This window comes from Pleurodeles waltl, chromosome 1_1 (assembly GCF_031143425.1).
Source record: "Pleurodeles waltl isolate 20211129_DDA chromosome 1_1, aPleWal1.hap1.20221129, whole genome shotgun sequence".
NCBI lineage: Eukaryota > Metazoa > Chordata > Amphibia > Caudata > Salamandridae > Pleurodeles > Pleurodeles waltl.
Window position 1 is genome coordinate 110529712 of NC_090436.1, and position 21914 is coordinate 110551625.

The 21914-nt window shown below is 40.8% G+C and overlaps 1 protein-coding gene across 1 annotated transcript in view; it reads left to right on the forward strand.

The window, feature by feature from the left end:
* PIK3C3 (phosphatidylinositol 3-kinase catalytic subunit type 3) overlaps positions 1–21914 on the forward strand; it is a 699052-nt gene that overhangs the window by 444020 nt on the left and 233118 nt on the right. The window contains exons 16-19 of the mRNA XM_069218786.1: positions 1510–1641; positions 6110–6238; positions 15885–15954; positions 19957–20021. Coding sequence (XP_069074887.1) covers positions 1510–1641; positions 6110–6238; positions 15885–15954; positions 19957–20021 — 396 coding nt within the window. The remainder of the gene's footprint in view (positions 1–1509; positions 1642–6109; positions 6239–15884; positions 15955–19956; positions 20022–21914) is intronic.

A 21914-nucleotide genomic window follows, 5' to 3' on the forward strand; every position in this document is an offset into this window, starting at 1 on the left:
CTGGACCTAAGTGGAGGTTAGTGGCCTATTGCTAAGTGTAGGTACCTACCTTCCCTTACCAATAACCCATTTTCCAACATCCCCCTTCTCTTTTTATCATGCCTTAGTGGGGCTTGAGTCTAGTTTCTACATTTTAGATGTGTGCTCCCTTTCAGCCACTTCACAATTGACCCCTACGGTTGCTCACCTTCATAATGGCTTTTTCGCGCTATAACATCTGCCCGAGTTAGTGAGCTGCAGGTTTTATCTTCTAAGCTACCCTATATATCTATCCATCCTGAAAAAGTGGTGCTTTGAACACTGGCCTCTTTTCAAAAGGTGGTCACACCCTTTAATAGAGGTCAATTCATCATCCTGGGTTGTGCCGCTGTGCAGAAAAGGACTATCTCCAGATGGGTTGTACTCTGCATTAAAATCTGCTACACATTGGCCAAGAAGCAACCCTGAAAGCTTGCACGCTTTCACGCTCATTCAACCAGATCCAAAGAGACTGCGTTAACATGCAGAGTTCCAGTCCTGAATATCTGCCTGGCAGCAACGTGGGCCTCCCTGCGCATGATTACCAAACATTACTGCCTGGACAGTCAGGTCCATCGTGAAGGGCATTTGGCTCGTTCGGTCCTGCAGGACCTCTGGGGATGGTATTGCTTGAATATCTATTCTAAAGTAAGGAATCTCCAGCTAGACCTCTCTATAAGCAAGTTACTTACCTTCAGTAATGCCTTATCTCTTAGAGACTATTGATAGCTGCAGATTCCTTATTGACCCATCTATCCTCCCTGATCTGTAAAGGGATTTCTAGGGATTATTCAGTCCTAAATTATCAACACCAGTGGTCTGTGTTCTTCATGGCTCAGCGCTTCTGGCATGGAAAGTCATGAAAAGAAACTGGTATCAGGTGCCTGAGTAGCACCCATGTAGGTGCCACAGAGGTCACTTCTGACACAGAGCCAAACAACGCCCCCTACTGACAGGCAGGAGTACTGCTCACAAAAAATCGTCCCGATTCAGACCGACGTCTGGGATAATTCTAAGTTAAGGAGTCTGCAGCTAGATATAGTTCCTGCGAGATAAGGCATTACCAAAGGTAAGTAACTTGTTAGTTGATGTCATGTTTGTTGGTTTCATGAGTGAGTCTACCTGCAAAAGGAGGTGCACAACATCAAACTTGTAGATTTAAGGCCATTCCTATTCTTTTCAGTAGAGCTATGGCCAGCCAAGACAGTGCCCCTACTATTAAGAAACATTTATCCTAGCAAAAAGCTATACTTGTTGGCTTGGCTAATGCTTGGTTAAGTTTAGTAAGCTACAGATTTGCATAAAAAGTTGTTTTTTTTTTACTGATGAGGCTGCATTTTCTCTTGTTTTGTTAATCTTTGCCTTTGAATGGCTACCCAGCTGTGGAAATATGTTGCAGTTACTGAATCTTCTTTGAATGCTTTGCCATCTGTTTTTCCAATATGCGTTTGTATTTTTTATGTGTACTTATTTGTTTGTTGTTCTCGATAGAACGAAAAGCTGCAGGCTCTACTGGGAGACAATGAAAAAATGAATTTAGCGGATATGGAACCCATCCCTCTGCCACTAGAACCGCAGGTGAAAATTAAGGGCATATTTCCTGAGACAGCCACACTGTTTAAGGTTAGTAAAACATTACTCTGAACCGTAGACTATAACCATGGGGTGTGGAATGTTGCATTGTTCGTTGTCACTCTAACTAAAGGCGTTGTACAGATGATAATGATGTTGAATGCCAATAAACATTACTGCCTCTCAATATAACTGCCCTTCCTGCTTTCAAAGGCAGCATTTCCCTCTCATCTTCTGAAGCCTCTTCTCCTTCCTCCTAAGAGAGGCCGCCACCCTTCACCTTCACCCATTTCTCAACTGTTGTGAGCCAGAACATTTTTTGGGATGCCCCTTGGTCCTTTCTGAAAATATTTTTACCTGCATGTTCACAACCCTGCACATGTACAGAATAAATTAGTACACTATTGTAGCCTTTCCAACAGTAAAACTTCAATATTACCAAATGGACAGAATAAGAGAATTGAAAAAGTAATCGCATGTTACAGTGATTTCTGTGTTTATGTCCTCACTTGACCATGTGGTTTTATAGATGTGGGAAGCGCTATCTTTCCGGTAAAAAGGTGAGTTCTTGAATATTTGAGGGCAATAAAGAATTAGGATCAGAATTACCCTGTAGCAAGACATTGGAAAGAAAAGCATTTCCAAAACCCTGACAAGCTTTCATTTTTTAGCATTGAGAGGGTGCTGTTTTCTGCAAGAGGTGGTGACAGGGAGAAGAGGTTACGTATTATGGAATCAGAATAATTTGTCCGTCTTAATAGTAAGACCCCGATGGGGTTTAATGTGGATGAAGAGCTTTATGTACATGTGGGTTGAGTCTTACATTTTAAGTAATTTCTCTATATGTACTTTCTATTTGTGGTTCCTTACATTTATGACATAAAAATATTTTGCAAGATTATTAATGCTCCATAAATAATCTAAAAATAGATGTGTTCACACATAATTATTCGTATGTAAAAATGTGTTTCTTAAAAATTTTAAAAATCTTTGGTTTCGTTTCTTCTAAGAAAATTATTGTGCCCACTTAGCCAAGTTTCGAAAATTTAAAAGAAGTTATGGGAAAAGTTTTTTTTATTCATCCTGTGTAAAATATATTTTCTTTTGTGTTTATATCAACAAAAAGTACAAATGGGAAGTAATTTGATGAAGTTATTTGGATATTTGTGATTTAATACGGTGATTTTTTTGTTAAACATGACACAAGTAATTTATGTTTATTTTAAGTTATTTTTATCATTGTTCTTCTTCGTTAGAATTATGGTGTACATAGATTTTTCCAGGATGACTGTTGTTTTTCTCACCTGAATTTTTTTATGGATAATATATGACCACATTTAGGCACATATAGTATTTTTACTATGTTCATTTGTGGGTGTTGTATGTCTCTTTAAATGGGTAGGAGCACTATGGGAAGTATAGGCTATGATGAAGATCTGTTGATCGAAACGCATCACCATTAAACTTTACTCGCATCTGAAACTTTGGAGTGGGATCTTTTTGAATGCATGTGAGGAGTGGCATTTTCTTTATTATATATATGTTCATATATATATATATATATATATATATATATATTTATATATTTTTAGGCACATGGAGAAAGAGGGGCCCGTTTGTGACTAGAAATTTTTTTTTGGAGATGTAGAAACCCCAAATTGCAATTCAGTAACTTGTTACCAAATCTCAATTTGGGTTTTGTGATTCTGTTTAGGAAGGAGCATGTTCAGGGCGTCCCTTCCTAATATTGAATCCAAAAGGTATGTACAAATGTTTTGTGACCAAAATGAGGTTGCAAAACGTTTGCAAATAACCACCAATTTCAAATTGGTGGTAAGCCATTTACAAACGGGAAGGGGTCCCCATGGGACCCCTTACCCTTTGTGAATGCATAAAAAAAAAAAAAATTCAGAGTAGGCATTGGTCTCACGGACCACTGCCTACTCTGAAAAAATGAAAAGAAAACTTTTTAGTTTTCTTTTTGAAATGCGTCCCGTTTTCTTTTAAGGAAAATGGGATGCATTTTTTTTTTTTTTTTTAACTGCTTTAGTGGAAAGCAGTCACAGACATGGTGGTCTGATGTCCACAGCTGGCCACCATCCCTGTGAGTGCTGGCCATTCCCAATGGGGTCGCAAATTGCAACCTACCTCATGAATATTGATGAGTTAGGTCATCAGTGACTCCATTGGGAATCGCAAACATTGCGCTTAACACTGTTGTACATTTTGTTTTGCGAATCGCAATTTGTGATTGCCAAATGGATCGCAAATTGCGAGTCGGAAAACAAAAGGTCGTACATATGGTCCAGAGTGATTTCTTAGAATCACATGATGTTGAGCCTACAAATGGATCCCCATTTTCCAAAGTCGGCAGCTGGCTATTAGGCTACATCTCCTCCCTTAAAAGTAGAGTTTTCGAAGAAGCTTGTAGGTGTAACTATGGTGGCTAGTGTGTAGTTTTGTGGCTCAGGGAGCTCATGCACAATGGAAAAATGGATTAAGCATGACATTTCTGTGCTGACAGGTGCTATTTGATGCCTGAAAGCGTGTTCGTAGAATAAGAATTTGGTTACTTCGCAATAAAACATGAAATTGGGCAAGTCTAAGACATTTTGGGTGTTTGATCGCAAATAGCTTGTTGGCACTGACATGCCCAGTGAGAGCTACATGGTACAGAAAATATTGCTTCCCTGTTTGCTGCCATGATGAATTCCTTCCTGACTGACAGGGTACAATAGGGATTATAGTCCTTAACTTTGTTCTTTTCCTCTTGGACCAGAAGGCTCCACTTCCTGTCAGTTAAGAAGCCCCTGGGCCCTTATGAAATACCTTTACTGTGACTGCAGAGCACAGACTTTTTAAAACTTAAAAAGTTGTGACCTGCATACAATAATGTTTTGCCTGTCTGACTCTGGGTCTACTCCCTTGTATTTGGAAGTGCAAAATATTCACTAGCAATAGAAACTGGTGCTGCTGAAAATAAACCCCAAATCCAGCTGATACTTGGCATGTAACCATAAATGTTATACTGTAGGTTTTGCAAGTGCCCTTCAACTAGAGCCTGTGGGCTGGTGGCTCAGGAGTGAGTTTTGAGCATCTGGAGACTTATGAAGTTGGTAAACCAAAGATACCAGAAACGTAATGAAAGATGGGCCTCTGAATAACTGAATCGCTTGAGGACTGGGGTGAGGTGTAATTCTAACCAAAAAAGATGGAACCTTGGACACGTCATGTATTTAGTTTTCCCACTCAGAAGCTTCTACTGAGAAATTTGAGGCTACAGTGAGAATACTTGTCATAGGTATGTGACTGCATACACCATTCGAACTCACTCAGGAGCTCTTAGATTAGGGTACTATGCTGAGGGGGTCCCCGGGAGCTCCGATCCCACCGCATCTCTGGGGCTGTAGGAACATTTGTTACGCCATTGACCGTGTTGGGTTACTGCTTTATGTTATGTCTACAGCATCAAACCTAGACCTACTGAGCATTTTGGACCTCCCAAAAAGTTTCCTTCTTTCCCAACCCCTTGTTTGAGGTAAAAGTGGTCTCTGAATTGTAGTAATGTTTGTGGAACTTAAATTTAACCTAAATGAAAAGCTGTACCTCTTCTTTGATAGGTTAGGTTTGGTGTATAATCACCATCCGTGTTGAGGCTGTTAGACCTCAGATGGCTTCAGTGTTTTTAATGGTATACACCCTTGGATGGTATCTGTAAAGTTACACTTGTACTTCTCATACGTTCTACAAGCACTTCGCTTTAGTAGGCACTAGAAATAATGTTTTGGCAAAGTTGACTTGATGAATATCAGGGGCCTTATTTTGGTATCAACATTTACTCTCCCATTTCGAAAATGAACGTGCTGTAAATTCTCAGCTTGAGGCCCTAGGACAAGTGGCAAATTTAGCAAAACATTAAATTTACTAAGCATTGTGACTGTTTCATACCGTTAACCTGCCAATCACTACTGTCCATGTCTCTTCAGGGGAGACAAAGAGAAAAACACTAAGGTACAGGTAGCTCAAATGAACTTTGTTGCGGGAGAAGATGTGTATGGGTGTGTCCTGATTGCTGTGCATGCGCACTGGAGTCCACTTTATTTTGTGTGGTTTTCAAAAGTGTCTGATCGGCTAACCTGCAACTAGCACCTCCCATGAATCTGAGTGGCCAAGACCAGCATTGTAAGTCCTGTGGTATTGTAGGGCCTAGATGACACGATATATGTACTAATGCAGTGGGTCCTCCTTTCTGACTGTCACTGCCCACCAAGGTCCCTTGATGATTACTGTTAAACTCAGTCAAAGCTTCGGGGTTGGGAATAAGTATGCAACAGACTCGGAATAGTTGAGAAGCAAAGAGGCAAACGAAGGCTGATTCCTGCAAGGAATAAACCTGAGAGGCTTGTTTTTCGTAAACTACCATCTGTGAAGGTTCTGGACTTTTCACTTTATGAAAGTGTATTTAAATAGCCTGAAACGAGATGGGTAGTTGAATTGACTAAAATCCACTTTTTTCCAGAGTGCGCTCATGCCCGCCAAGTTATTCTTTAAGACTGAAGAAGGGGGTAAATACCCAGTAATATTCAAGCATGGGGACGATTTACGGCAGGATCAGCTCATCCTTCAGATTATCTCACTCATGGACAAGGTAAGAAGGGCTTGTCCTCCCTCTCAACAGTATTTCTATCGGGAGCACAAGTTGTACCAATTACAAACACCGAATCTAACTACGACATTAAAGGCAAAACACAAACTGTACAGATAAGTGATAACGTGAAATTCCTGCTCAACGAGTGAATAATCAAATGAAATGAACGGCTGCTGCACTCTGCCCATTTGAGCAGTAGCATATGCGTTGTGTCTTGCACATTTTGTGATTGCCTTCAAATGTTTTTTGTAATGTATCAAGGGAAGATAAAGATATACACAAAGTGAAAACGGTTTTAATCAAAGGGGTTCCTAAGGTTTGCAAAGCTTTAGCACAGTAGTTTTTTGTGATTTGTTGGTGCAGGTGCGTCTCTTGGCCGTGACCATTAAAAGGCAATCTGTATTACTGGTTTAGGGCGCAGATGGAAGTTGAGCGCTTTAGGCGGGGGTGTTTTTGTTTGGTTTACTCTTATATCGCAGTTTCTGTGTTTTTTTTGCCATCTAATGGTCATTTGTCTTGCTATTGTAGTTCCACTGTCTTGGGAGCACAGCTGTTTGATTTTATAAAGTGCTCCGAAGAAAATAACGGTTGACAGTACTTACTTAAAGACCAGAGGGCAGAAAAAGTTTCTATCACCATATCTGGAGAACAATGAGAACTCATCTCCTTTCATAGCTCATTAAACCACTCACTCCTGAGAATCCTTGTGTAAATTATAGCTTTTCTTCTTCTGGTATTTCGCAGTCCAACATTTTCTCAGACTTGGAATAGGAAATTTATTAACACTGAAATACTTCAGTGTGTCTCACTTTTAGCTGGAGACACTGGAGATATGTGAAAATAGAGAGGCAAATTACGTGGCAAAGTATCCAAATTATATGGCAAGGACAGGCAAATTATGCAGCATTATATAGCACATTTTGTGGCATCATTAGCTCGCTACTTTCACATTTTAACACACAGTGATACGGAAGAGACACCAGCGCTATAAAAATGTAAGGATGTCTTAAGAAAGAAAACTACACACATGCGGTTGAACCTATGAAAAATGTTATTCACCAGCTTAGAATGCTGTAGTCTTGCATGAAAGCACCAGGACACACCCAATCAATAGCTTTATTTGATTATTTAAAAACAGTAACAAAAGCACCACGTAAAAAATAAATTTAACATCCTAAACAGAAAATGGAATGCAAGAAAAGCAATAAAACGTTAAAAAGAAATAGGTTCAAAGGTTCATCAAATTGCGCTTACGGTTTGCTATCTTTAAGGAACTGATTACATTAAAACACAAATTGATTTGAGAGCATACACAAAAAAATACAAGGCTTATCTATACTGCATAATACCTTATAGTTTAAGAACATGCTTCACAAATTTCCTTATCAGAGACTTGTTATAAGAATTTTAAAAAAAGATAGTTGCTTTGGCAAAAGTCTCAATAAATTTAAACCAGGGTGTCAAGTGACTAATATCACATGCCTTGCAATCTGATATGACGCCGTTAAGGCAGGAATGTGAGAAACCCAGAGTAATAAAAGGGTCACTTTGATAATATCTTCCACAAAATGTATATCCAGCGATTCATGCATTAAAAAATGGAGGGTCGAATGGGGCTAGACGTAATAGTTGGCAGCAAAATCGATTTTCTTCAGCTTGCAGGTTAGCAACATTCCTACATCCCCAAACTTCAGCCCCGTAAGTTAGAAATGGGAGGAACGTAAACTCTAATGGACTTCCAACAGGGGCGCAACAGGCTTGTTTCCCACCCTTATAGCAAAATCAAAAAAAGCCACACATTAACTCATACACACACTCTTTTACTTAAGCACACTCTCACCCGCAAGCATGCACATACATATATATGTTTTTTTTTTTTACTTACCTCAACTACAAAGTAGGGTCATATTCCAGCAAACTACTTCGTTTTAAATATTACACTAATAGTGAATAATATATTATTATTCATTATTAATGTACTAGAAAACCGATTGGAAACAAGGAAGTGGGACCCCAAGCAACAACCATAAGGATGAGCTGCTCCTGTGTTCCTCGCACTGATGTTGTGTTGTATCCTCCAACGAAATAAGGGAAATCCAAGAAACTTGTTTGTCTCGAAAACGAAGATTTATTCCTTAGTCAACACCAATGTCCTCACAGCCACCGAGTCAAAAGGCATCTCCACAACAACTGCCAAGCTCAGAATCTGTGAGGTCATCGGAATTCAGCGGATACATTCCATAAAGACATATTACACATTAGATAGAATTCTTTTAAAACACAACATATCTTCCCCCTTTCAAACAAAATGACCCCCCAAAAAATCGTTAAAAACCCTCCAAACCACCCTCAATACACAACATATTGGTTTAGACACATTTCTTTTGGGCCTATCCAACACTTCCCTTGTATCCCCCTGAATAACACCTCCCTTGGACCCCTCAGTTTTGTCCAAAACGCAAGTAGTTTGAGTACCACTACCAACATCCAATGCTCCATCACCCCGTAAGTCGCCTTCTGAACTCCCCAAGAGCACTCCAGAACCTCTTTCCTGAAGGATTCCACCTTGTCTCGTTTCCTCACACACACTCTTCTCCAAGGTACTACCATCACCCACATTAACATCAAATCCTCCACCAAACCAAATATCAGACAACCCTTTATTCAGCTCTGGAACCGGAACAGCAACCTTCACCACATCCCTCATGCTCCACCATTTGCCTCCTTCCACCATAACAGAATGTTTTGACACTCTAATAACCTTAGTGATAGGAAAAAAAACTAGAAACTCCCTTCCTTTTTCCTTGAGGTTTCTTCACTCTAACTGCATCACCAACAGCAAATGGAAACACCTTAACACTTTTGAGATCGTCATATCTCCTTTTGCTCCTACATTGATGTCTCTCTACGTTTTCTTTCACTTGATTGAAATCAACGTTTGCGTCATTCCCCAAAGTTTCTTGCACCACCCACTCAGGAGAGAGTTCATTACCAGAGTGTCTGCCTTTCAAAAGCACAAAAGGAGCAACACCTGTAGAAGAATGTGGCGTGTTGTTATAACTCCAGATCCTTTCTGAAACCACTTCCTGCACGTTAATCCCAGAACTGACAGCCAATTGAATTGCCTCCTTGATCATCCTGTTCACCCTTTCCACTAAACCATTCCCTTGCGGGCTATATAAAGCAGTAGTAAGATGCTTTATGTTACATTTCCTTAAAAAGTTCACCATCTGGTGTGAGATAAATTGTACACCGTTGTCGGTGACCAAAAACTCAGGAATCCCCTCCCAATGAAAAATCTCCCTCAGAAAATCAATCACGCTGGTAGTATTTGGTTCTCTTAAAAATTTATACGAAACCCATTTAGAAAAATAATCCACTGCAACCAATACATATTTTTTCCCATCATTGCCAACTCTTAACGGACCCATAAAATCCAAACCCAACTTCTGCCACGGCTTGTCAGGGAAGGGTGCAGAACACAAAGGCACCTCCCTGGTATGCAAACTTTTATCTGCTACTCTACAACTACAACAATTCTTAATTACTACTTCTACCTCTGAGTCCATACTTGGCCACCAATAATAAAAACGTAAACGCCTTCTTGTACCAGTAATGCCAACATGCCCTTGATGAGCCAACTTTATTAATCTGAGCCTTAACTCGCTGGGAGGAATCAAACGTTCACCCCTCAAAACTAAATCGTCTTCCACGTTTAACTCCTCCTTGACCTTGCCGTAAGATTTCATTTCGTCCGACACTCCCCTCCTCCCCCCCCCCCGTTGGCCAACCTTCACGAATATACTTCTTAAGGAGTAGTAAAGACTTATCCTTGCTCACCGCCTCCTTCCAAACTGGCCTAGAAATGACTTCACCAGCTGCAAAAACACCATCAATCATTCCTAGCACAATGTCTTCCTCGACTGACTGTTTCTCAATCCTAGTGTTATTCACAGGAAACCTAGACAGAAAATCTGCCCTGCAGTTATTTGACCCTGCAATGTGCTTCACCTTCATATTAAATTCGTACAACCTGGCTAACAATCTGGTCAGCCTAGGACTGGTTTTATTAAAAACTTTGTCGTTCCAAAGATAGACCAATGGCTTGTGATCTGTGACTAGCGTGAACTCCCTTCCCCAAACATATGTTGAGAAATGATTAACTCCCCAGACGCAAGCCAACGCCTCACTCTCGATCGTGCTATAATTCATCTCAGCTTCCGATAGTCGTATAGATGCAAATGCGATTGTATGCTCCTTCCCTTTCTCCATCTGACTAAGAATGGCTCCCAACCCAACACCGCTTGCATCCACAGTAATCACTGAAGGTAGATCCTCGTCAAAAGGATGAAGAGCAGGAGCCTGTACAATGAGAGACTTAAGCGTGGAAAAAGCTTGCTCCTGCTCCTCCAGCCATACAAATTTTTCCCCTTCCACAGAATCCTTCTTAACGGCTCCGACAAGTAAGCAAAATTTTGCACAAAACGTGAGTAGTACTCGCAAAGACCCAAAAAGGATCTCACCTGGTCTTTATTATTAGGAGCAGGGGAATTTTCAATAGCCAATAATAAATCTCTTTTGGGAAGAATGCCTTGTGCAGAAATTTCATGACCTAGATAATCAACTGAGTCTACCATAAACTTGCACTTGCCTTTTCTAACCGTAATCCCATGGTCATTCAGAATTCCTAAAACTCTGTCCAACATGAGTACATGATCTTGAAAAGATTCCGAACCAATTAGAATGTCATCCTGGTAAGCCAAAACACCCTGTATGTCACCAAATAACTGAAACATAATTTTCTGGAATACGGACGCCGCGGAGGCTAAGCTGAAAGGCATACGCAAAAATCTAAAAGCCCCAATTGGGGTAATAAATGTGGTAAGTGAACGGGATTCCTTACTCAACTTTACTTGATGATAGGCAGACCTAAGGTCAATCGTAGAGAAAACCTTCAGTCCCCCTAAACAAGCCAATAAATCTTGAATTTTGGGCAAAGGAAAACAATCAACCAAAATGTTTTTGTTTAGAGATCTCAAGTCTATACACAACCTCAGCTCTCCAGTCTTCTTAACCGCAACTACAATTGGAGACACCCATTGTGAAGAGTCAACTGGTTCAATAACCCCTTCACTGCATAACTCAAACAGATGCTCTTTCAATTTCTTTCAAAGGCACATTACGTACTTTGTGTACAACAGGAGCAGCATCCGGTTTGAGAATAATTCTGTGTTCATACCTCTTCACCAAACCGAGCTTATTGCTGAAAACCTCAGAGTGTTTGCTAAGAACATCCTGGATGGAATCTAGTTTAACCTCCACTTTTTATAAAGTGCTCCGAAGAAAATAACGGTTGACAGTACTTACTTAAAGACCAGAGGGCAGAAAAAGTTTCTATCACCATATCTGGAGAACAATGAGAACTCATCTCCTTTCATAGCTCATTAAACCACTCACTCCTGAGAATCCTTGTGTAAATTATAGCTTTTCTTCTTCTGGTATTTCGCAGTCCAACATTTTCTCAGACTTGGAATAGGAAATTTATTAACACTGAAATACTTCAGTGTGTCTCACTTTTAGCTGGAGACACTGGAGATATGTGAAAATAGAGAGGCAAATTACGTGGCAAAGTATCCAAATTATATGGCAAGGACAGGCAAATTATGCAGCATTATATAGCACATTTTGTGGCATCATTAGCTCGCTACTTTCACATTTTAACACACAGTGATACGGAAGAGACACCAGCGCTATAAAAATGTAAGGATGTCTTAAGAAAGAAAACTACACACATGCGGTTGAACCTATGAAAAATGTTATTCACCAGCATAGAATGCTGTAGTCTTGCATGAAAGCACCAGGACACACCCAATCAATAGCTTTATTTGATTATTTAAAAACAGTAACAAAAGCACCACGTAAAAAATAAATTTAACATCCTAAACAGAAAATGGAATGCAAGAAAAGCAATAAAACGTTAAAAAGAAATAGGTTCAAAGGTTCATCAAATTGCGCTTACGGTTTGCTATCTTTAAGGAACTGATTACATTAAAACACAAATTGATTTGAGAGCATACACAAAAAAATACAAGGCTTATCTATACTGCATAATACCTTATAGTTTAACAACATGCTTCACAAATTTCCTTATCAGAGACTTGTTATAAGAATTTTAAAAAAAGATAGTTGCTTTGGCAAAAGTCTCAATAAATTTAAACCAGGGTGTCAAGTGACTAATATCACATGCCTTGCAATCTGATATGACGCCGTTAAGGCAGGAATGTGAGAAACCCAGAGTAATAAAAGGGTCACTTTGATAATATCTTCCACAAAATGTATATCCAGCGATTCATGCATTAAAAAATGGAGGGTCGAATGGGGCTAGACGTAATAGTTGGCAGCAAAATCGATTTTCTTCAGCTTGCAGGTTAGCAACATTCCTACATCCCCAAACTTCAGCCCCGTAAGTTAGAAATGGGAGGAACGTAAACTCTAATGGACTTCCAACAGGGGCGCAACAGGCTTGTTTCCCACCCTTATAGCAAAATCAAAAAAAGCCACACATTAACTCATACACACACTCTTTTACTTAAGCACACTCTCACCCGCAAGCATGCACATACATATATATGTTTTTTTTTTTACTTACCTCAACTTCAAAGTAGGGTCATATTCCAGCAAACTACTTCGTTTTAAATATTACACTAATAGTGAATAATATATTATTATTCATTATTAATGTACTAGAAAACCGATTGGAAACAAGGAAGTGGGACCCCAAGCAACAACCATAAGGATGAGCTGCTCCTGTGTTCCTCGCACTGATGTTGTGTTGTATCCTCCAACGAAATAAGGGAAATCCAAGAAACTTGTTTGTCTCGAAAACGAAGATTTATTCCTTAGTCAACACCAATGTCCTCACAGCCACCGAGTCAAAAGGCATCTCCACAACAACTGCCAAGCTCAGAATCTGTGAGGTCATCGGAATTCAGCTGATACATTCCATAAAGACATATTACACATTAGATAGAATTCTTTTAAAACACATGTTGCCACCTCTGAGGCCAGTGTTCTCAAAGGCAGTGCCAGGAGTCGCAAGAGGCAAGCTGGCGGTCACAGCTGCGACCCCTAAATGACGTCAATGAATAGGGGCCGTCCAGTTCCAAGAGCAAAGGAAGTTTGTGTAAAACAGTGTTACACAAAAGATCAGTAAAGCCCATATAAGCATAACTTGTAATTAAACTTAGGACTCTTTTGAGTATATACAAAATATGTTTTAAATATTTTTTTGAGGTTCAGTTTCATTCCATGTCTGCACTGTGGCCTTTTGGAAACACCACTTTCCATTAAGAGACAGCCCAGCAGAGCAATATTGTACATTACATATGTATTGTGTGTGTCTGACTAGGAAACACTCTAAAGTTCAAAACATCAGAGCTTAAAAAGTTATTAAAATACATGGGATGTTTTTATATCCAGAGTCCTGTTGAAGTAACTACTGCTTGGACAATAGTACCTCTGAAGTAATGGTAACTCATAGAAATAACGAAACCCGCATTTTCATGCCAAAAAGGAATAATTTTCATCCTGCTTGAATTACGCAATTGCTTTTCATGTTACAGATTAAAACCCTCCTGTCAATTGGTGGACAACATTTTCACCTCTTTAGGACTTGTTTTTCAACTGTACGAAACAATCTATACAATAGATTCGTTGTTACCATTTTGCTTCATGTATTATGAACTAGTTTGGGATACAGTTAAGACCGATAGTATATAGGTCTGTATATTTTGTGTGTGTGCTAAATTGAGGGAGTTGGGTAGGTTGAAGGGAACTCTACACTACCTGCTGAGTCTTTGGCTGACTGACTGTCTTTATGTGGGCCCTTCCTTAGGTATAATGTGAGGGGGAGGATTAAGGAACACCTGTCTGTTTTTTTGCTCTGCTAGGCTAGTGAGTATATCATTTCATAATGTGGGCCATGAGGAAACTACAAGGTGTGACCAAAATCTTGGCTTGCATCAAAATGCCAGCCGGTTTTATTATTGATAGCCATGCAGTAATGGAAGGGGAAGTTCCTGTCACAGTGCTGGGTATGCATTATACTACACTGGACGCGTTATTTTAAGAGGTGTTATGGCTGATAGGGTAATACTTGCCTAATATTTCTGTTGTATCTCCTTTACATACAAGTGTTTCCATTATTCACAAAGGTTTTGAATAATCAATTCATCATTCCTTTATTATTATATGATTGTTATTGTACCAATAGCCTTCTAGATTTTTGTGATCCAACATTATGCCCAAACTCTGGACTAGAAATACATGAACATCGTGCTGCCCCGCTGTATGTGTTACCTATAACATCCTTCCTGCAGACATATTAACATGTTTCTGTGTTGTCTTGGTCTGATCCAGCACTGGAGGGGCAGTACCGGTTATGCATTATATTGCAATGGACTCTTTTATAGAGACCGTCAGAAAGTAAAACATGCTTCACTTTTCTGTTGTTTCTCCTTAATGTAGGGGGGTTTTAATTATCAGTTTTCCTTTCCTCTGCTGTTGTATCATTGGGTTTATATTGAATCATCTTATATTTTCAACACCTAAGTTTTTCCATATAACTGACCTATCATTACTTTCCTTTGAAAAAACACTGCTGCTAATTGCCTAATCTCAATGCATTTCCATCTCTTAATTAGCTTAAGACAAAAATGATTTCATGTCTTTTTGCCACAAGCCCAGGAAGTCTCTAGACTTCTGTGTGGATCAGTCACCAATGTACCTTCTCAGGAACCCAATCCATAACAGTACTAGAGGCTTTCACACCACTGTTATCAATGGACGTAGATAACCAGATGTACAGGAGGTTCTCCGAAACATCTTTGCCTTGACCTGAGCTTCCCAATGTTGCTTTCTTTTTCCTCTTTTCTTTCTGATTTTCAGCTGCTGTGGAATCTATCTGCATCCTTGAGAATGCTCAGAAGCAACTACATAAGAACAGGATAAAGTTACTTTAATGATCACCAAATAAGCAGTTTTGTATGCATAATATTCATTGCCACTATCGATCAAAATACACCTATTAAATAGCTCTGTTACTTTAAAAAAAAAAAAAAGCTAAATGGTGAAGATGGCCATTGACACATTGACTATGGCAATCCTCGTATTTGCATACCTAGAACCAACACACTGTATTGAACCTCTAGTTGAAGCAGTTTTCCATGCCACCTCCAGGTGGTAGTCAAAGCCGCAAGAATAACCAGAAATTGATCATTGAAAAGAGCCTGCAAACAAAGAGGAAGGAGCCACCATGAGGTTTCTTTAACCTTACGAACAAGGCAAACTACTTATAAGTTGTACAGGCACATAAATGAAAACAGAGTGCTTGTAGTGTTTGATGCTTATCCCCACTGATTTCAAAAGGAATTTGTATATGCTTATGCTGTGTTGCAACTGTAAAAATAAATATTATTTTCTCCAATAAGGACCAGATTCATAGAATACGTCAACACAGCCACACCAGCTTTGAGTAGGGCTAGCGTGCTGGACTGGTAATAGGGCTCATAGGGTATTCCTTGAGACAGGTAGATCTTGAAAGTTGTTGAACATATATGCTGACTCGGTCTTCTTCTTTCTACTGCAGCTGTTACGTAAAGAAAACCTGGATCTGAAATTGACTCCATATAAGGTTCTGGCTACCAGTACAAAACACGGTAAGTTAAAACACATCTGCAGCCAATACAAAGCTTAGATTGTCAAGGCAGTGGGATGTTCAGCAGCCTGACGTGATGACTCTAGGAGTGACTGACCAACACCTCCTGCCTCCTACATTTACTTCTTGTACACCCCTACTTCCTTTGGTGTGCAGACTATTGTCTCCGAATGGGGATTGCATTAAGTAGCTCTGCTAGTCCATTCTGATGATGGCCCTGGCACATATTGAAAATAGGGGTTAAAATACCAGCACACATATTTCAACAGATTTTACACTGCATTAATTTGAATTGTAGATGTGGCTGTTGTTTCCATTTAGGTTAAATCACCAGTGTGTTTTTCACAGCCACAGTTTCTTGACAATGCCTACTTCTAGGGTTAACAACAACAGGGCATATCAAAACCACAATGGTTCCAGGAGGTAATATTCATATATAAATTATCAAAAAGAAGAATGAAGCAAATAAACGGTGGCAAAACACAGGATTATCAAAGCAGTTAAGATTATTATTAAATAGTGATTCTTTTGACAGTACAATATAGAAACAAACATTTTTGCCAGTGATGGTCCCCGGTGTTTCGACCATTGCACTTTAATGGGCCATCATCAGGACAAACAAAATTCGGAGCACAAGAACAAAGATATTGCTGTCCACAAAGCAAAACATGCTACTATCCCAGAACTCTCTGTTGTAAAAATGAATATCCAATCCTTGTAGCATTTAAATCATTTGAAAATAAGAGATCATTGGACCTGTGACATATGCAGCTTTGACGCTGTGACTTCCTTGGCTGTGGTTTCAGGAGAGCCAAAATGTGCTACCTGGAAATATTGATTTTCCTATTTTGTGGGATTTCTGTGCTGAATGGGTTTTGGAGAGACTTAAGAATTTTGGTCTTCGGACCCATTCAGTTGCAAAGTTGAAACGCTGTTGACGCATCACTGGCAAATTGGGGATAAAACATTGACTGTGATAGGTTCTGTCATTGGTGGATCGTTTAATTGATTTTGAGACCCTTTGCTTGTGTGTTTTTTTGTCTACACTGTTCATTGTCCTTATACATTTGTTTTGTGTAATATATGGAGCCAAAATTGTTCGTTTGTATATTGTACTTTAAAAATAATCACTATTTAATAATAATCTTTACTGTTTTGAAAATTCTGTGTTGGGTACCGTTTTTTAGCTTCAGTCTTCATTTTAATACCTACTTCTAGGCACTTGTGGTTGTACTGTTTGTATTGGATCCTTTTTCTATCTGTGCCGCAATATTTCTTAGATTATTTTAAAATATTAAACAATTTGTTATCGTTTTTTTAGGCAAGCAATCGCCCTCAAACATAAATTGCTGTTTTTCTTTTTCCAACAAGGCGCTTGCATTATTTTTACTTGGTAGTAACTGCTAAGGAGATCACAGTAAATAAATGAAAAAAATACCCTAAATGTTTTATTTGGGGGAATTTATCTTCATGTGTATTTATACACAGTCCACGTGTGCAGTACCAGATTCTTCCTGTCATTGGAACATACACGTTAGACTTGGCATTCTTGGTGTGGTTTTCCCCTAATATTTTGCCTCCAGACAACCTTTTTTTTGCTGACTTTTTTTTTTTTACTGGCCGACGGAATCTACGCACTTTACCACAGCTAACCAGTGCTAAAGTACCGGTTCTCGTGCCTTACAACATGTTGAATTGGCTTATACCCAATTGGCATATTTAATTTACATGTAAGTGCCTAGTAAAGTGGCACTACCTGTGCCCAACGACTGTAAGTTAAATGCTACTAGTAGGCCTGCAACACTGCTTGTGCCACCTACTTAAGTAGTACTTCAAACATGTCTCAGGGCCTCCATTGCAGCCTGTGTGTGCAGTTTTAAACTGCCATATTGGCCTATCAAAATACATCTTTTTACAGGCCTAAACCTTCCTTTTTAATACATACAAGTTATCACAAATTTAGGCCCTGGACAGCCCCATGGTCAGGGTGCAGTGTATTTAAAAGGGTGGATATGAACGTTTAAGTTTTACATGTCTTGGTAGAAAAAAAACTCCTAAATTCATTCACTACTACAAGGCCTACCTCTCTCGTAGGATAACATTGGAGTTTTCTTACTACATTGTTTAAGTGTAATTTCCAAATTGGGACAGATACCCAGTTCATATTTGTTGTTTCTGGAATTGTAATACAAAATCCTAGCGTATAGTGAAGTCGAATTTTAAATTACAATTCTGAAAAACACCACTTTTGGAAAGTTAACATTTTCTTTCCTTACCATTTGATGTCTCTGGGTTACATGACTTGGGTGTAGGTGACAGTTGGGCTTTATGTATTCCTCCTAAACAGCCACACAATGGGGAGCTTAGGTGTGACTGGATGGGTCATCACTGGTGAGGTGGGAAAGAGGAGCTGAGCCCAGCCTGATTTAATCTTGATTAGGCTGTGTCCTGTCCCCACACAAATTGCTGTATACTCTGTCGTTAGTCTGGAGTCAGGGGCAGGAAGATAGGGCACCTGTGCACTTCAAAGGCAAGCCTCTAGAAGCTTCTTCCCACTTCAAAGGCACAATTGTGTATAAAGACTGGAATTCTGACCCCAGCTCTTCAAGACACTTTTGGACACGTGAATACTCTGCCAAGAAAAAGGACCGCTGTGCTGCTACAAAGATTTGCTACTCCGTTCGGCTGCTGCTCTGAAATGACTACTGCCCTAGCGTGCTATCTGGTGCCATCTTGCCTGGGTTGAAAGGCTGGACTTGGATCTCTTGAACCCAAGTATTAGAGCGACTCCAAGGGCTAGTTGGTTGGCCTCCTGATCTGAAGCCTGAGGTACATAATAGGCTTCCAACAACTTTGCATCTGCACTTGAGCTCTGCCATCTGTGAGTCTACCACCCCAGTTCAAACCCTTGGAAGTGGGCTTAAAATGCTTTGGCAGCCTGGTGGATCCAGCAGAACCGACACATCTCCCCTGCTGTGCAACCCTGAGCAGAACCACTGCATCTCCACTGCTGCGTTGATTGAACTCATCGCAAATGCCTGGATCACATCGCAGCTCTTTGGAACTGCTGCATTGGCCCAACTGCGCAATGCATCCTTGGTGCAGTCCTTTGCATCCCTCATCAACATCAGCTTCGACAACAGTGCTGGACACCGCATCACAGCCTTGCTGCTCTTCGAAACTGACTTATCGCCCTTTGTGCAGCATCTTTAACGCCGGACTTCGAATCACAAACCCCATCGACAGGATCATCAATGACATCACAGGCCCTTGTATCACAACCTTGCTGCATCTCGGTACAGACACATCTTCGGCGCAGATCCTTACAAAACTTGTGAGCCAGGTTTTAAGGTACTTCGTTTCATGGCCTAACTGGGTCCTTGCAGACAGTTATGCTCTATCTCACTCGCCCTGAACTTGTGCCTTTATCCTGGGCTTGTGCAACCAGATCTCCACAGTTGTCGCTTTGTGCTTTTTTGCTGCTTTTTTCACTAAAATCTTTGAAATTGCATATCTCTGGTTCTACTAATTGAAGTTCTGTTGTTTTGGTCTATTTCATATATTGATTGAAACTCTGTTGTTCTAACTTTGTGTGGGGTCCTTTTTATGTGGGGTTTTCACTTTATTGTTGTTTAAAGTGTTACACAAATTCTTTACACATTGCCTCTAAATTAAGCCTCACTGCTCTGTACCAAACTACCAGAGGGTTGAATATGGGTTATTTTAGGGCTGGCTTTTGCTTCACCCTGACAAGACTTATGGTTGCTGCTCGCCCAGGGCTTACACCCCAGTCAATCAACACTGCAATTTCTCACAGTGCATTAGCAATCTCTTCGGGGTAGTTAGAAGAATGAGTGAGACCTGATAGTAACCATTTAGATTAATGTTGTTCTGCGTGTTTGTCCTGTGGTTGAATGAATTTTAATTGCCATTGAATTTAAGACACAAATGGTGTTTTTAAAGTTCCCAGTTGGAGTAAACAAACAATACTTTTCCTTTTCAGGTTTTATGCAGTTTATTCCGTCTGTGCCTGTAGCTGAAGTTCTTGCCACTGAAGGAAGCATACAGGTAAATGTGCTGCAGCACATATTACATTAACACAATGGTAGAACTCATCTTAATTGATTTGAGTTAATAATATACATTCTCATCTCTTACAGATGGCTCTCTCAACTCACGGAGGTAGTTTGACTAATCAAAAATGCTATTAGGTGCATTCGCCCTCATAGGCTCCTAGCCATTAAAGGCCCTTTCCAGCTGTATTGCTGTGAGCTGAAGGCACAGAAACTGGTCTTTCTTGGCTGGTATAAGGTATAAAGCCATGAAAGCATTCCAGTCAAAGAGGGTGGAATGTCCTAATTAAAAATAGCCTGCCATGAAACATAGGGAGATTAAAACCTCAAGCAGATTGTGCCTGTTTTTCCCTCCCTCCCTTCATAGTTCCTGCTGTCCAGGCATCACAGTTCCTTCCCTGCCATGCAGGGTGATGGGGTCAGAAGAATGGAAGGTCTTCGTTTTGGGTGACTCATCTGTCCTTATTTTATGTGCACGTTGGCCGATTGCCTGTGTGAGCAGTTAAGGATGCCAGGAAGAAAATGAAGAACATGTTTTTGTCTTCAATGTTAGAAGTGAGGTTGCCATTCTCAAGTGAAGGAACACACTTTTTAAAGGCTGGTGGCAAAGAAAAGAAAAATTTGCTTCCTGGTTTCTTTGCCATGAGGAGTCCCGTATTAAAGCAGGATTGAATTGAGAAGGTATGCCTTTTCAATCTGATAGAAAATCTGGTTGCACATTCCTTACCTTAGAATTTCACCAGGCATCAGCCAGCGCTGATCCGAAGATAGATCTACCCCTCAGTTGTTTTCTGACTGTCCTTTTTTTTTTTTGAATACTTTGTTGAAACTTTTTGAGCATTTATACTCCTGGTGCGTTGAAGGATGTCTTCTCCCAACACTGGTTTCAAGCCCTGTGGATCATATCAAAGGGCGATGCCCGTGACGGATCTGCACCTTGTGTGCCTTTGGTGTTTGGAGCGTGACCACGACCCAATGTCGTGCTCCGAGTGCCGGGCCATGAATCTGAAAGCTTTGATGGAGTGGTCCCTAAAGCTCATGGTGGCCCGGCGTGTGGCTCTGCATAAGTCTGGATCTCAGTTGAGAGGGAAGGTCTCCGGTTCGGTCGCAGAGTTCTCCTCCCCCCCCCCTCTCCCCCCCTCCCCCCTTTCGTCATCCCACTCCAAGCCTCGTGACGATCGGGTAAGTTGAGGCATAAGAAGTCATCGCATAAAGCAAGACATTCTTCGACTTCTTCTCGTCCATCGGCCGAAGAGATAAGGGAGCGTCGTCACTCCAGTCCTCCCGCTGCGGAGCCTGCGTCTGGGCCGACATTGCATCTCCCTGAGTTTCCGGGAGCTGGAGGGACCCCTCCCCAACTGAAGGAGTTTCATGAGGCCATGCACCTCATTTTTGGGCAGTTTGACTCGGCTGACACGCCTTTGGGTCTGGGGATGCGGCAGGGTCCCCTTCGGGTTCCACCCCAGCGGCTTTAAGGGGCACCCATGGATCCCTTTTTCATCCGGACCAGTGCAGGTCGTACCACCTCAACCTTCCCTGGCACTGGCCCAATGTCTACTCTTCCAGTGTCGCCCGTGCTCCTGGCCGGCGCCGCCCTATCTTCATTGCCGACTCCGACATGGAGCTGGATGGCCAAATCCAGCACCAACAGAGGCGTTGCTATTGGATCCTGAGCCTTATTCCTTTGGGTTAGGTTATGGTGAGGAATGGGAGGGGTCGCTGGACCCTTTAGAATAGCAGCTCCAGGACCCCATGGACTGGTGTATGGACCTGGGTGAAGCCAGTGAACTGGATCCCTCACCAGATACTGGCATACTCACTCCCCCTACAGTGCTTATGGATGAGGGAGTTTTATATTCTGTGGTGGTGCGGAGAACATCCGAGGTCC